This window comes from Odocoileus virginianus, chromosome 6, assembly GCF_023699985.2.
Source record: "Odocoileus virginianus isolate 20LAN1187 ecotype Illinois chromosome 6, Ovbor_1.2, whole genome shotgun sequence".
NCBI classification, from domain to species: Eukaryota; Metazoa; Chordata; class Mammalia; order Artiodactyla; family Cervidae; genus Odocoileus; species Odocoileus virginianus.
The window spans coordinates 47,793,598-47,810,147 of record NC_069679.1 but is presented as its reverse complement, the minus strand read 5'-3'; the positions used below and the strand labels follow the sequence as shown (position 1 = coordinate 47,810,147).

Below are 16,550 nucleotides of genomic sequence, written 5' to 3'. Positions count from 1 at the left end.
ATGCTGCAGTCCGTGGGGTCACACAGAGTTGGACACCACTTAGTAACTGAACAGCAGCAGCAGCAACTCCTATCTACAAAATTAAGGATTTTTGAAAACCACATCAAGTTGAGACTGTTCGTCTCTCAAAAAATAAAATTTATAACAGCTGGGGGTAGTCAGAGACGTATAGCCAAGTGATCAAGGTATAAAAGAACTGCAGTACAAGATAAGATAAAGAAGGAATGTGCATATAGTCAAGGCCTCTAAAGTTGTGAAGGATACAAACAAGTTAAATATTGAATTACTTATGCCCAGGATAGTTTGTATTTTTTATTTCTCACCTGGATTACTCTTGGTAGCTCCCAACTTCCGAGGACTCTCTCTGCTTCTAGCTCATGCTTTCTCTTCTGTATGAATTGCTCTTTGTCCTCCTTCTTCATCTGGTTAGCTTCTACATATTCACTAAGTTTCAATTCAGCCCTCTTCTGTCTTCTCCTGACTCTCTGTATAGCATTATTCTCTTCCTGCTCCCCAGTTTGCACATATTCATCTAGTTAACTCTCTCCAATTTTTGTCTCTCTAGTCATTTATCTCTGTAAGACTCTTGGGAAATTTTCACTTAGTGAAAATAATGTGGTTTGAATGTTATTCTCAATGTTAAGCCTTTCTCAGCCTTTCTTAGATGACAAGCTTTAATTCTTCTGTATCACAATCAGAATCTTATCTGACTATTCTCCAGATATTGTCCTCTTTCATGTCTAGTCTTTTTTTTCCCCTCTATTTTCAACTTTTTACCTCTAATTTTGAATTCTCTCTGGTCTTTGCTTAAACTTTTTATCTTAATGTGCTCTTTGTCTTAAACTCTTGAAACATTTCTTGAGCTCTACTATTACTGAAGTGTCAGTGCAGAGGCTGACTGCTGACTGTCTCAGATGCTATTTAAAAGAGGCCAATATGGGATAGAAGGTTAAAGCAGATGATTTGAAAGCTTAAAATGAGAGGATATTCTAGCTGAAAAGGACCTTATAAAGACTTAGACAAGTGGTTTCCAAACATGTTTAAGAATCAGAATCACAAAGAGAGTTTTGAAAAAATGATACAGATTTTTGATTCTTACTCCTATACCTTTTGTATCTGTGTCTCTGAAAGCCTGCTTATGGGTATAAAAAGATCTGTAGATTCTGTGAAGTCAGCTTATTCTTGGTTATCTTGGAAACTGCTGATCTCCACTTTACAGACAAAAGAAATTAAGTTCTATTTCACAATCTAGTTAACACCCAACCTACATCAAGAACTGGTTCTCTTGATTATTATTAATGAGCCCATTATTTTTTTCTACTGAGAGGTAGTTCTCTTCTATGTCTTTCATTTAGCTAACAAACAGGCTGATTTATTTAGTACACTTGGATTAGGTGGTGTTTCCTTTGAAGGAGACAGTGTGTAATATGATTGAGGGTGCACCTCTGGAACCAGAGTATCTGATGTTGAATCTGCCTCTTTCATTTCTTGTCTTTGTACTCTTGGGTGTCTTCATGGTAGGCTCAGTTTGACCACAGTTTCCTCATTTGTAAAGAGAGGATAATAATTGCAGAAGTTTACATTTTATTTTCTGAGTTACTTTTTTACTATTTAAGAAGGTTTTTAATGGCAAACCACTCTGGTATTCTTGCCTGCAAAATTCCATGGATGGTGGAGCTTGGCAGTCTACAGATCATGGGGTCGCAAAGAGTCAGACATGACTGAGCAACTTAATTTTTTATTGTAAATAGGCAATCCAAAGAGATAATGAGCCACTTAGGATTACGTTTAGTTAAATAGCATGTTAGAAAACGGGGCCTTATGCACGGCAGAGGGTATTGCTTTTTCCCATTAAAGAAATCTGGAAGTAGGCAGGCTAGTATTGATGATGGTTTTATGAACATAAAAGAGGAAGGAAGGGAGGAAGTTTTTTCTTTCTTCTGGGAGGATTCGTTCCAGAAGTTATGGACAAAATGTGCATATAATTTCATTGGTCAGAATTCAGTCACATGGCAGAAGAGTCTGGAAATGTCATCTCTTTTCTGGGTGGCTATTTACCTAGTTAAGAATGGAGGGTTCTGTAACTTAATGGCACCCCACTCCAGTGCTCTTGCCTGGAAAATCCCATGGACAGAGGAGCCTGGTGGGCTGCAGTTCATGGGGTCGCTAAGTGTCGGACACGACTGAGCGACTTCACTTTCACTTTTCACTTTCATGCATTGGAGAAGGAAATGGCAACCCACTCCAGTGTTCTTGCCTGGAGAATCCCAGGGATGGGGGAGCCTGGTGGGCTGCCGTCTATGGGGTTGCACAGTCGGGCACGACTGAAGTGACTTAGCAGTAGCAGCAGCATTTACCTAGTTAAGAATGGAGGATTCTGCAACTTATAAGGAGGAGGAGAGTGGATATCAGCATCTGCTCTACCACAGTCTCCATATGAATTTTATGGCTCTGGATGAATCACTTGGGTATACAGACTCAAAGGAACCTGAACCTGGGTAAACCTTGTTCTTTGTCTTACGAAGGTTCCATCAGTCCAGTTGGTACAGGAATGTGCCTAAGAGCATTTTGTGAAACAAAAACATGGTCAGCTCTTCATAGTTCATTAAACATTTGAGAAGAGCAACTTTTCAGTAGACCTGGTTTATCATTTGTCTTTCCTGGTTGAATTGTTTTTAACTTTGAAGGGAGATAAAAAATGAAAGACTGTTTGTCTTTGATAAATTAATTGTCTGAAAACTGTAGTAGTGATTCAATAAATAATAGCTGCTTTGTTATTATTATTACTATAAATATTAGATTATTTCCCAAATCTTTTCCAGTTTAAAAATTGTCACTGAATTCTAGTATTCAGTTATTTTATTTCAGTGTTAAATGGTGCCTTTGATAATTTTTGCTTTTTTTTTTTTTCATAATTTTTGCTTTGTTTTAAATATGAACCTCTGTTTTTGTTTTAAAATTCTAGTTCTCAATTTTGAACCATATGGACTCTCTTTTTCTTCATCTGGCTTCACTGGACGACAGTCTCCTGCTGGCATTTCTCTTGGTTCAGATATATCTGGGAATAGTACAGAGACCGGACTAAAAGAGTAAGTTTCTTTCTTATTAAAATTGAGAACATGGGCGTGTTTAAATGTCTTTAAATGTTGAAGGGTTCCTGAAAGCTAAATTCTGCATGGGTTGTTGTTTCTATTTATTGCTTTCAAAGTGCTGATAGTGTACAGCCTGTCCTTATATTTTAAGAGAGCTTGCTTACTTCCAAGACAGTATAGAAAGTATACATGCTTTGTGTGTGTTATTACTATATATCATGTATACACACACACATTTTTAAAGTAGTGTGTCAGAACTTATATACCCAGGTGAGTGTTCAACATATCATTCCACATTTTTCATAATCTACTTCTTAAAACCATTTCATTGGAAATTGCCAGATATATAGATGAACATAAAATAAGGTGACAGACTTCAATTGAGAAAGCTGTATATTTTGTTCAGAATGCTTTCAGAGCTTCTTTCAGCCACCGTGAAATTTGGTGATACGTTTGTCTAAACGTCTTGATATGGAACCAAATCTTCATCCTTTTTAGGTAATTTTTATTTTTGAAATATGAATAAATTAGTAGAAATTATGATCAAGTTAATAAAATGAGATAATGTATGCAAAGTACCTTGTATAACCCAGTACATAAGAAGTGATTGATAAATGGTAGCTAATATAATTAATAATTGTCATTGCTGTCATTATTGTTATTAACCAAAAGCTGAATTTACTACATAAAATTAGTAGTCACTCTGGATAACTGGTCAGTATACAATTGTGACATAAAATAATGAAAATGGCTTTCTTATTTGTGAAGGAGCTTCTTCTAAAAGAATTAAAAAATATTTTGTGTAATGGCAGCATTGTTGGAATAAATGATAAAATCTCATCGGTGACAACTTTGAAAGATGACATTTGAACTGACTTGGTGACCTTATTTTATGTTCATCTTTGCATTTGGCAGCGTTCCAGTGAGATGGTTATAAGAAGGATTTTTCAAAAGAATGACAGAGTATGAGGAACGTAGAATGATATGCTAAGTGAAATGGCATAAGTTCAAAACCTTTTTCCTAACCTTTTTCTCCCCTGCTCTGTTGACACCCTTTTCTTTCCCAGACATTTAATGTCAGCATTACAGGCACGGGGTGCAGAAAGGGTCCATGAACATATGATGGTGGTGGTGGTGATAGCATTTAAGTACCTTAGACAGGGAATAGAGAGGCAAGGCAAGGAGAAACAGAAAACCCAAACCCTCCCAATCCAGGGAGGAAACGTAGTCCCTTTTACTGAACAACAGATGATGGCATCTGCTTTTTTATTTTTTTTTTTTTTTTTTTTTTTTTTTAAATTTTATTAGTTGGAGGCTAATTACTTTACATCATTACAGTAGTTTTTGTTATACATTGATATGAATTAGCCATGGATTTACATGTATTCCCCATCCCAGTCCCCCCTCCCACCTCCCTCTCCACCCGATCCCTCTGGGTCTTCCCAGTGCACCAGGCCCGAGCACTTGTCTCATGTACCCAACCTGAGCTGTTATCCAGCATCTGCTTTTTTAGTATTAGAACTAGGGTCTGGGGGACTTGACAGGACCTTGTGAATTCTATACGTGTACATGTACTGCTCTCAGAGAAATGACATTAGGCAAAGCTGCTAAGGAATTATACATATGCTGTATTATCATGAAATGCAGTGTGAGGGTGAATTTAAAATTTCTATCTAAAAAGGACCACAGTTCACACAGTATTTCGGATTAGGAACCTTGTGGTAATTGGCAAGGTGAATCAGCTTTAGAGAGGAGATGATGGTTCTTCTTCAGTCTCTGGTAAGCTGAGAATAAAGTATAGCAAGCCAATTTAGAATTTCTTACCTTAAGTCCTATTGTAGAGCAGCACCCTACCTCGAATGGGAATTTCTGGAGTTCAAAGTATATTCCCAATTTTTTGAATGTTGAGTGAGTGAGTGAAAGTCGCTCAGTCGTGTCCAACTCTTTTTGGCCCCATGAACTATACAGTCTATGGAATTCTCCAGGCCAGAATATTGGAGTGGGTAGGCTTTCCCTTCTCCAGGGGATCTTCCCAAACCAGGGATAAAACCCAGGTCTCCTGCATTGCAGGTGGATTCTTTACCAGTTGAGCCACCAGAGAAGCCCAAGAATACTGGAGTGGGTAGCCTATCCCTTCTTCTGCGGATATTCCTGACCCAGGAATCAAACTGGGGTCTCCTGCATTGCAGGTGGATTCTTGACCAGCTGAGCTACCAGGGAAGCCCCTTCTGAAGGTTGCTTCATTGGGCTTCACTGGTGGCTCAGATTGTAAAGGATCCACCCGCAATGTGAGAGACCTGGGTTTGATCCCTGGGTTAAGAAGATCCCCTGGAGAAGGCAACAGCTACCTACTCCAGTATTCTTGCCTGGAGAATTCTGTGGACAGAGGAGCCTGGCAGGCAGCAATTTTGAAGATTGCTTGGCCATAATTTACATCTGTGTTTGAATGGCCTGATTGATTAAAAATAGCACAAAGGTATACCATATAAAACCATGTATTATATTGATATTACTATCGTCAAAATCCAGGCAAAGATGACTCATGTTTAAAATTTTTTTACAATATGTTTAATATCAGAAAGAAGCATATTTTGTGTGTGAAATGGTTTTATGCTGCTCTCATATACTTCCTGTTTAGACTTTCTATACGTAATGCATGATAGTGAAAATTTATGTTGATTATAGGCATGTGTGCCTATTACAGAGGATGAGATAGTTGGATGGCATCACTGACCCAGTGGACATGAGTTTGATCAGAATCTGGGAGATAGTGAAGGACAGGAAAGCCTGGCATGCTGCAGTTCATGGGGTCACAAAGAGTTAGACACGACTTAGCAACTGAACAACAACAACAATGCAGGCTCCATTTTCCTCCCCTTTCTCATTTTTGCCTGTTATTGTGGGTTGAATTCCCTGGGAAGTGCATTTGGAGATGGAATTTAGCATGCAAAATATTAAGGAGTGTCCTTGGCATCAACAACTGTGGAAGGTAGGGAGAAGAAGAGGGTTGGCCAGAAGAAGTAGTCAGGAATCAATGCAGTGCCAACAACAGTGTCTGCCAGCTCCCTTGGAAGCTCTGGAGCTAGAATGGCCCATCAGAGCTGTCCTGAGCTGGGCTGAAATGAGTGGCCAGGACTCTATATGTCTGTTCATTAATTATTGGATGTGGGTGGCCTGGGAAAAGGCATGTTCCGCAACTGACGTGACTCTGCAACTGAGGCAAATCCCTAAGGGTTCTACACTCCGAGCAGCTGCACCAGTGACTTCTTCATTGAAGGGGGATCTGGATGGAACATCACAGGATCTACTACACTTACTTTCTTTAATTAAACTAATATTTGAATCATTTGGAGAGTTGCTTTTTTTTTTTTTAAACTACCCCTTAATAATTAAAGGATATGTTTTGGTAAACAAGGTTACAAAAACACTGTCATTCTCCTGGGGAATTCGTGAATCCCTTGTTGTTGCTGTTGAGCATCCTGGAAATGCTGGGGTTATTTTAGTGGCTCCCATGATGACTTTTTTATCTGCTCACACAAGATCAGCCAGTTTTCTTCTGAAAGGGTTGATAGATAAATAACAGGTTTTTGTTTGTTTTTTAACTTTTTAGAAAACTCTTTGGTACCTGAAAGAGAGAAATGAAGATATTTATAAGGGAACATTCAACAGTAAAATTCATTGAGTAGGAATGAACTGATTTCCTGTAGGGTGTTCTTTATTAACATAAGACTTTCTTTTAGACAATTGGTACTTAATAGCATTAGTTCTCCACTCAGTATGAAGTATAGTGATCTTTTTATGTTTCTGGTGTACTGCAGAAAATCAAACTGACCATGATTCCAACAAATTGAAGTAGAATAACAATCAGTACAGATATTTCTGAAATCTTATTTTAGAATCATGTCATGGTCTGCCTATCTTATAGCACAAATTTTAAAAATGCAGTTTTAGATCATGGCAGAGATACTTAACGTGAGTTGGTGCCAAGGACACATGGTTCTTAAATGAAAACAGTAGAGGCAGTCTTTGGTTGTTTGAACCTGCACTTATGATTTGCAGCTGTAGCTTTTGGGACAACAGTAGATGAGTCTTAATCCTAATCACTGCTTTATCCTTCTTCACCTCAGGTATTAACTCCTAACATTCATGCTTTTTCCAAAAGTATCATTAATACTTTTATCTTTTATAGACCAATCCTCATTCATTTTTATTAATGTACATTATAATAGTTAATGGGGCTTTTCTGGTGGTTCAGTGGTAAAGAATCTGCCTGCTAATGCAGGAGATGTGGGTTCAATCCCTGGGTCAGGAAGACCCCTGAAGAAGGAAATGGCAACCTGAGAAATCTCGTGGACAGAGGAGTTAGGCGGGCTATAGTCCACCGGGTCGCAAAAGAGTTGGACACGACTTAGTGACTAAACAACAGCAATAATAGGTGAAAAATGTAGATTGTGTTCATATTAAGAAAACCTTTTGGATTAAAGGTAAATTTACACATAGGAGTAGATTTGAATGAATTTTTTTTTTTTTTTGCTTTCCACAGGATTTTATATAGTGAATTTATAGAGTGTTAATTCCTTCATTAAGTGATTATAGCTATGAAACTATGTCATTTCTGATCTTTAACCCATCAGAAGTAAGGATAATTTTGAAAAGTCCATACATTGGAAGGAACTGATTTATAGTATTTCTGTTTTTGGATGTCTTATTCAAACAATTAAACAAAAATTAAATGATCTGAAATTTTAAACTAAGTCTTGAGTTCTGTTGCATTAAGTATTTTGACTGGAAGGTTGGCTTTAACTAAAAAACTGCAGATCTCAATTTTATTTCTGGCATATAGAATATAATCTGAAAGCTATTTCTAAAAGATGACAACAAAGATGTGTTTTTTATAAAATGCCTCATGAAGGTAACTGTTTAGCAGTTATTTAAACTGACTTGATTTCATTATCAATCTCCTTAGGACAAATGGCTTGAAGCTGGAAGGTATAAAGAAATTGTGGGGGAAAGAGGGCTATCTTCCAAAGAAGGAAAGCAAAACTGGTGATGAAACGGAAGCCCCTCCAGTTCCTCAGGAGAGTATAATAATGGAGAATGGAGATCAAACTGTAACAAAAAAGGATCAGTCTCAAGTCCTTACCCAATCTAAAGAGGAGAAAGAAAAGCAGCTGCTGGCATCATCATTGTTTGTTGGGCTAGGATCAGAAAGTACAATCAATTTGGTAAGTAGTCAGTTATATTCCTCTGAGAATCTTATGTCCCCTGTTTTGAACAAAAAAACTGGTTCTACAAAAGTTCATGACTCTTAATCTATACATGTTTTGGGAATGGCTCCTGCAGCTCCAGAGCCATAAGTGACATACCTTTTATACTCCTGAAGGAGAAAATCTTACTGGCTCAGCTTCAGTCAGATGTTCTCTTTAGTCAGTGCAAGGGTCAGCGTCCAGATTAAGTTGCAGATATGACCATGTGTATTATCACCCCCATGGGTGGGAAGGACAGGTCTCAATGGAAAATGGACTTGATGGAAATTAAAAATAGTAATAGTTCAACAATATTGATGTGTCTATGGAAAAAGTACTTCTTAAAATGGTTATTTTTAATAATGAAAAATAGGAATCAATTTAGATGTCTTAAGAGAATGGGTACATAAATTATATTAGCACTGAATATGACTTTGTCATTAAAAATGATAAATACTGCACTGTAAAATTAAAAAATACTTATATATATCAAGCAAAAAAACCCCCAAAATACTATTTTTTTACATTGCTTGTAACTGTTAAGATAAAAGTGTATTGAGGTTGAAAGGAATTATGCAAAAGTGATAATTATATTCAGAAATTTTGATTATGATGATTTGCAAAACTTTTTATGCTGATATATTATTCTCTTAGTAAAAGAATAAACTGTGGCTTGAAGGACAGGTGCCATTTTTGAATGTCTGCGTATTCCATATGTAATTTTCCATTTGGTGGGCAGATGATCCCACCTAGTGCAAAATTATGATTAGAGCTATATTTTGTTCAGTTTTATCTCACAGTTTTTTTCATCCTTCATCTCCCTTGGTGGAATTTTCCCTCCATCTCTGTCAACACTAGTCAAGTCTCTAGGCTACATTCTTTGCCTGTATCTCTTTCTTTTCCAGAGCTTATTTTTGTCAGACTTGATATCAGAAAAAGTGAATTGAATTAATCCTAAAAGTATTAATAGGTAATTAATGTATCTTAATGTTGTCTCAGCACGTGTAGTTCGGCAGCACAGTGACTGATCTGGAGTCCGTGAGCTATTCCGGCAGGCTGTGATGAAGTTTCCATTGAATGATCGGTCACTAATAGGGCAAGTTCTCAGTGGTCAGAGTGCATCAGGGTCAGGGTGCTCCAAGGCTTATGAAGCCCTGATTGGTGAGCCTTTTTCTGGGTGTTGAAGGATTTCTACCTTCTCAACAAAGTGCATAGCTTTCAGAGTATTTCTCCTGAGAACATTCAGGGTGATAAATTAATTAGACTTTTATTTTTTTTTGGTGGGCTCAAAATAAGAAATGTAAGTAGGATGTTTTTCTATTTAAGTTACGTTAAATCCTTTCTGCATTACCCCTCACACTTTTCTTTTTTCTAAAGCTATCACTAGAATTAGTTGGAAAAAAAGAGGGTAAAAAGAGTGTATTTCCCTGTTTCAGGGGGCCCTGAATTATGTGAGGAACTATGTTATAACTCAGATGGCATCATGCAGAAAGGAGGGGAAGCAAATAAGTACATAAAATTAGCATATATTATTTTTTAATAATACGTGTAATAATGTTGTTGTTCAGTTGCTCAGTCATGTCTGACTCTTTGCAACCCCATGGACTGTAGCATTCTAGTCCTCTCTGTCCCTCACCATCTCCCAGAGTTTGCCCAAAGTTATGTCCATTGCATTGGTGATGCTGTCCAGTCATCTCATCCTCTGACACTCTCTTCCTGCCCTCAATCTTTCCCAACATGAGGGACTTTTCCAGTGTAATAATACATTCGGGGTAATGTGTAAAATTACCTGGCAACCTTAACTTTTCTCTCACTGGGGCAAAATGGACAAGTCCTTTTGGATAGCTGCTTTTCTCTACCAATCCTGTTCTTTTCCTATTTTTCTAATTTTTAATGTTTTCAGTTACATAGATCAAGGTTATATTGAGTATTTCATTTTAACTAGTTTTTAAGTCTGTTCCATTTTGAGTTAATTTTTTTAACATAGTTTAGTGTGGGGGTTAAAAGTTTCCCCCCCCCCCCCACATCTTTGCCTTTTATTTCACCATCATTTAAAAAAGTATTTTCTCTGGGTTGTGAATTTGAAGTTGACTGTTTCTTTTAAGTAGTCTGACAAATAGGCTACTCCCATGTCTTCTGGCTTGTGTAGCTTCTAACTAATAGCAGCTTTGATAGTGTAGAAGAAAAGATCATTATGCTTGAAGACAAAGTAATAGAAACTATCCAAAATGAAACACAGAAAGAAAAGAGAAAACAAAAAACCCACAGCATTAGTGATCTGAGGACAATATCGAGTGGTCTAAGTGAAGTGAAGTTGCTCAGTCGTGTCCGACTCTTTGCGACCCCATGGACTGTAGCCTACCAGCATCCTCAGTCCTTGGGATTTTCCAGGCAAGAATACTGGAGTGGGTTGCCATTTCCTTCTCCAGTTGAGCAGTCTAGTACATATCTAATTCAAGTTCTATGGCTACCCGAAATGAAAGTCCTCTCCTTCCCCCATCCCTCAACTTATTTTCATTTTTGTGTTAATATAATGTTAGTTCTTGTTTGATGACTTCTGAGTTGAAAGGTCAGAGATGGACGTAACCTGCTGAGAGTTGGAAGAGATGTTGAGACTTGAGGGGATGAGAGGATGTGAAAAGGGAGCTAGAATTCTGATTAGCTAGAATAGTGTGAAGGATGGCCACGCAGGAAGATGAACTTAAAGTAGTGCCAGTCTGCTGCACTGACTTTAGATAGAACTTTGTGAGGCAAGAGGTCACTTGAGTCATCACTCTTCTTGCATGGATTCTCAGCCATTTCCTTGGGAGGCTTAGCTCAAGAATAGCAAATTTGCTGTTCCCATCCCCTGAGTCTGTAACATACTTCACTAGTCACTTTTAGAATTCTTTCCTTCTGTTGTGTTCTAGTTAGCAAGTGCTAGTTGATTATTAAGGTAAAGTCAGTTTTTCTTCCCTGTTTATTGACTCACAGGTCGTAAAAATAGGACTATTATAGATTGCTGAACCAAAGTGTGAGCCATTCCTATGTTTAAGGGTATTTTAGCTTCTACAGGACAACTCGAAACAAAAAATTGCTAACTTTCGCACTGTTTTTAATTTGTGCAATTCTGTACCCTAGCATTCTGAAGTCTAACAAGACTTAGAATTGTTCATTGTTGACTTTTTGACCTTATTTCTTTTTCTGATTTTATGTGTTTTTAATGAGAAGTAGATTTAGCTTAATAGTTCAGAGTTATGTAGCTGTCAGAATTTTAGGGCTTAACATTTTATCCATCTCTAATAGGTAGAACCTTAGCTAGTTACTACATTGCTCATTTGAAATTATTAAAAAAAAAGTTTGACTCATGACTTAGTAGAATGGTTTCTTTTTATATTATTATGTTTTATCTTTGCAGCTCGGAAAAGCAGATACCATTTCTCACAAGTTTAGAAGGAAATCAAAAATCAAAGAAACCAAAAGTGAGGAAACAACCACTGATCAAAATATAATCCGTTCTTCCTTTAGTTCTTCATCAAATGTGACTTATGAAGAAGATTATTGTTTGGATAATTTGCAGGATAGAGGAGACAAAGAATTAAAGAAGTTTTCTCTCAGTTCAGAACTTTTGGATTCGGAGTCACTGACAGAACTGCCCTTGGTTGAGAAAATCTCAAATTGCAGGCTGTCTACACCCTCTTTGTTTGCTGATAACAACATGGAAGTTTTTCACCCTCCTCAAGCCACTGCAGCCTCAGTTGCCAATGAAATCTCTTTAGTTTCTTCTTTGTTGGAAGAAACTAGTGAGCACATACATTCAGATCTTATGGAGGTCTGTAATAATGAAACCATATCTGTGTCTTCTTACAAAATTTGGAAAGATGATTGTTTGTTGGTGGTCTGGTCAGTTTTTAATAAAAGTGGTTCGGAACTGAAAAGTGCTAACTTAGAAATTGCGTCTGCAGAAAATTTCAAGGTAAGACCGCGAATGGTTTATTATTTCTGCCTTAAATAGATAGTGCTTCCTTAATGTTTCTGCTGTTGACTCTTCTGATGGCTTATAAATTTCTCCCACATCCTTTTTTCTTCTTTAGCAAAAAGAGTGAAAGATGTGACAGATTTTTAAAATTATTTTAGGTGGGACAAATAATTCAAAAGAGACAAGGGAACATAATAAAGATTGTATTGGAGAAGACTGAGAAAACTGATCCAGTTTCTTCTATGAGCTAGAATGCATTAAGTGGGACGTTACCCAGGCCCCTGGCAGAAATTCCTAACTGTAGATGCATGCATTGTGCTGCCATGCTGTGTTAAGTTGCTTCAGTCATGTTCAACTCTTTGCGACCCTATGGACTGTTGCCTGCCCAGCTTCCTTGTCCGTGGGATTCTCCAGGCAAGAACTGGAGTGGGTTGCTGTGCCCTCCTCCAGGGGACCTTCCTGACCTAGAGATCAAACCCATGTCTCCTGCGACTCCCTCGCTATAGGCAGATTCTTTACTGCTGAACCACCAGGGAAGCCCATCAATGTGCATTAGAACCACCTAATTCTAAAAACCTAAGAGCACAAACCCAAACCCAATTCAGTTGTTTGAGCTTTACCACCAGAACTTGATTTGAGTAAGGGTGGAGAATGAGAGGGAAAGATACCTGTTTTTTTTTTTTTTTCTTTAAACTCTCCTAGCTTTAAAATCTGGTACTAGTTAGTATTGAGAGCCACATGACTGTTGTTGTTTTTTTTTTTGGTTGTTGTTGTTAAATCACACAGACATTTTCATTGTAATGCTGTTTGTTACATAATTCTGACCAATATATTATTATTTCTTAATTATCTGTGCTAGTGAATTTTTCTCAAGTGAAGTTGTCAGTTATCCTTATGTTGTGGCTTGTTATTAATATTTCACCATAGTATGCTTTTGTACTACTTCAGTTAAATAGAAAATTGGTATTCATGTGAAAGTCTGTATTGATACCTTCTTCAGTACTTACTTTATTTTTATTTACAGATCACTGAGCAACCTGGATGCTGTTTGCCTGTAATAGAAGCAGAAAGCACCAAAAATTTTCAGTACAGTGTGCAGATGGAAAAACCTTTTGCAGAAGGAAATCTGTCTGGTTTTATAACTTACCAAGTTATGGATACTCACTCTATTCAGCTTGAATTTTCAGTAAACTTATCACTGTTAGATTTCATTAGGTAAATACTTTGTGGAATATTAATTCAAGTTGTTCATTCATTCAGCAACTATTTACTAGGCTCTTCTCTGGACAGAGCACTGTACAAGGTGCTAGGGAGTATAACAGCTCAAAACTAGACACACTTCTGCCTTTAGGGAGGGGAGAGTTCATTCTAGGAAGAGACATTGAACAGTCATACAAATGCATGTATAACTGTGAATTGTGCTATGAACAGGAAGTAAATGGTGTGATGGATGATTGTAGTGTGGGGGACCCTGTATAGGTTTCCATGGCCAACCTATGGAAAACTTCTGAGAGAAACTAATGTTAATGTTTCAGTTCAGTTCAGTTGCTCAGTCATGTCCAACTCTTTGCAACCTCATGGACTGCAGCACACCAGGCCTCCCTGTCCATCACCAACTCCTGGAGTTTATTCAAACTCATATCCATTGAGTTGGTGATGCCATCCAACCATCTCATCCTCTGTTGTCCCTTTTGCTCGCCTTCAGTCTTTCCCAGCATCACGGTCTTTTCAAATGAGTCAGTTCTTTGCATCAGGTGGCCAAAGTATTAGAGTTTCAGCTTCAGCGTCAGTCCTTCCAATGAATATTCAGGACTGATTTCCTTTAGGATGGACTGGTTGGATCTCCTTGCTGTCCAAGGGATTCTCAAGAGTCTTCTCAAACACCACAATTAAAAAGCATCAATTCTTCAGCACTCAGCTTTCTTTATAGTCCAACTCTCACATCCATACATGACTACTGGAAAAACTATAGCTTTGACTAGATGGATGTTTGTTGACAAAGTAATGTCTCTGCTTTTTAATATGCTGTCTAGGTTGGTCATCACTTTCCTTCCAAGGAGTATGCATCTTTTAATTTCATGGCTGCAGTCACCATCTGCAGTGATTTTGGAGCCCGGAAAAATAAAGTCAGCCACTGTTTCCACTGTTTCCCCATCTGTTTGCCATGATGTGATGGGACCGGATGCCATGATCTTAGTCTTCTAAATGTTGAACTTTACGCCAACTTTTTCACTCTCCTCTTTCACTTTCATCAAGAGGCTCTTTAGTTCTTCTTCACTTTCTACCATAAGGGTGGTGTCATCTGCATATCTGAGGTTATTGATATTTCTCCTGGCAATCTTGATTCCAGCTTATGCTTCAGTCCAGCATTTCTCATGATGTACTCTGCATGTAAATTAAATAAGCAGGGTGACAATATACAGCCTTGATGTACTTCTTTTCCTATTTGGAACTAGTCTGTTGTTCCCTTGTCCAGTTCTAACTGTTGCTTCCCGACCTGCATACAGATTTCTCAAGAGGCAGGTCAGGTCCTCTGGTATTCCCATCTCTTTAAGAATTTCCGTAGTTTATTGTGATCCACACAGTCAAAGGCTTTGGCGTAGTCAATAAAGCAAACACAGATGTTTTTCTGGAACTCTCTTGCCTTTTTGATGATCCCGAGGATGTTGGCAATTTGATCTCTGGTTCCTCTGCCTTTTCTAAATCCAGCTTGAACATCTGGAAGTTCATGGTTCATGTATTGCTGAAGCCTGGCTTGGAGAGATTTTGAGCATTACTTTACTTGCGTGTGAGATGAGTGCAATTGTGTGGTAGTTTGAGCATTCTTTGGCATTGCCTTTCTTTGGGATTGGAATGAAAAATGACCTTTTCCAGTCCTGTGGCCACTGCTGAGTTTTCCAAATTTGCTGGCATATTGAGTGCAGCACTTTCACAGCATCATCTTTTAGGATTTGAAATAGATCAACTGGAATTCCATCACCTCCATTAGCTTTGTTCATAGTGATGCTTCCTAAGGCCCACTTGACTTCACATTCCAGGATGTCTGGCTCTAGGTGAGTGATCATACCATCGTGATTATCTGGGTCATGAAGATCTTTTTTGTACAGTTCTTCTGTGTATTCTTGCCCACTCTTCTTAATATCTTCTGCTTCTGTTAGGTCCATACCATTTCTGACCTTTATCGAGCCCATCTTTGCATGAAATGTTCCCTTGGTATCTCTAATCATCTTGAAGAGATCTCTAGTCTTTCCCATTCTATTATTTTCCTCTGTTTCTTTGCACTGATTACGGAGAAAGGCTTTCTTATCTCTCCTTGCTATTTTTTGGAACTCTGCATTCAAATGGGCATATCTTTCCTTTTCTCCTTTGCTTTTCTCTTCTCTTCTTTTCACAGCTATTTGTAAGGCCTCCTGAGACAGCCACTTTGCTCTTTTGCATTTCTTTTTCTTGGGGATGGTCTTGATCCCTGTCTCCTGTATAGTGTCATGAACCTTCGTCCATAGTTCATCGGGCACTCTATCAGATCTAGTCCCTTAAATCTGTTTGTCACTTCCACTGTATAATCCTAAGGGATTTGATTTAGGTCATACCTGAATGGTCTAGTGGTTTTCCTCACTTTCTTCAATTTAAGTCTGAATTTGGCAAAAAGGAGTTCATGATCTGAGCCACAGTCAGCTGCCGGTCTCGTTTTTGCTGACTATATAGAGCTTCTCCATCTTTGGCTGCAAAGAATATGATCAGTCTGATTTTGGTATTGACCATCTGGTGATGTCCGTGTTTAGAGTCTTCTCTTGTGTTGTGGAAAAGGGTGTTTGCTATGACCAGTAAAGTTATTAAGCTTTTATTAGACATACAGTATTTAGTTATTGTACTAGCATTGTGCAGTGCTACCCACATAATTGAAAACCTTTTAACCTTTCTGCTCTCATTTAGTATTATGAATATATTTTACTGTGTTCAAACATTTTTTAAAATGAAGCATGCCTGAACCAAGAATGTAGATACCAATGAATATCTGTAAAAAATTTTTTTAACCTTCACACATCCATCTATAATTTTTGCCCATTCTTCAAAGTCTTTTAGTGAGAACATGTTTATCAGTCTGTCAAAGAGTATGTATTTATACCTGTGGTGCTGAAAAGATAAAATCCAGCCTTGAAAAAACTTACATTCTGTGACTATGAAGGTTACTTCCCATGGTGAACATTAGTAACCTGAGGAAGCACAGCATATGTGCCACAAACAATTCTGTTC

General features: G+C 37.9%; 1 protein-coding gene across 1 annotated transcript in view; it reads left to right on the top strand.

Annotated features, from left to right (window-relative positions):
- The window catches only part of AP4E1 (adaptor related protein complex 4 subunit epsilon 1), a 67,865-nt gene that overhangs the window by 46,335 nt on the left and 4,980 nt on the right, over positions 1–16,550 (top strand). Inside the window, exons 16-19 of the mRNA XM_020887572.2 lie at positions 2,966–3,089; positions 8,059–8,317; positions 11,736–12,293; positions 13,321–13,511. Coding sequence (XP_020743231.1) covers positions 2,966–3,089; positions 8,059–8,317; positions 11,736–12,293; positions 13,321–13,511 — 1,132 coding nt within the window. The remainder of the gene's footprint in view (positions 1–2,965; positions 3,090–8,058; positions 8,318–11,735; positions 12,294–13,320; positions 13,512–16,550) is intronic.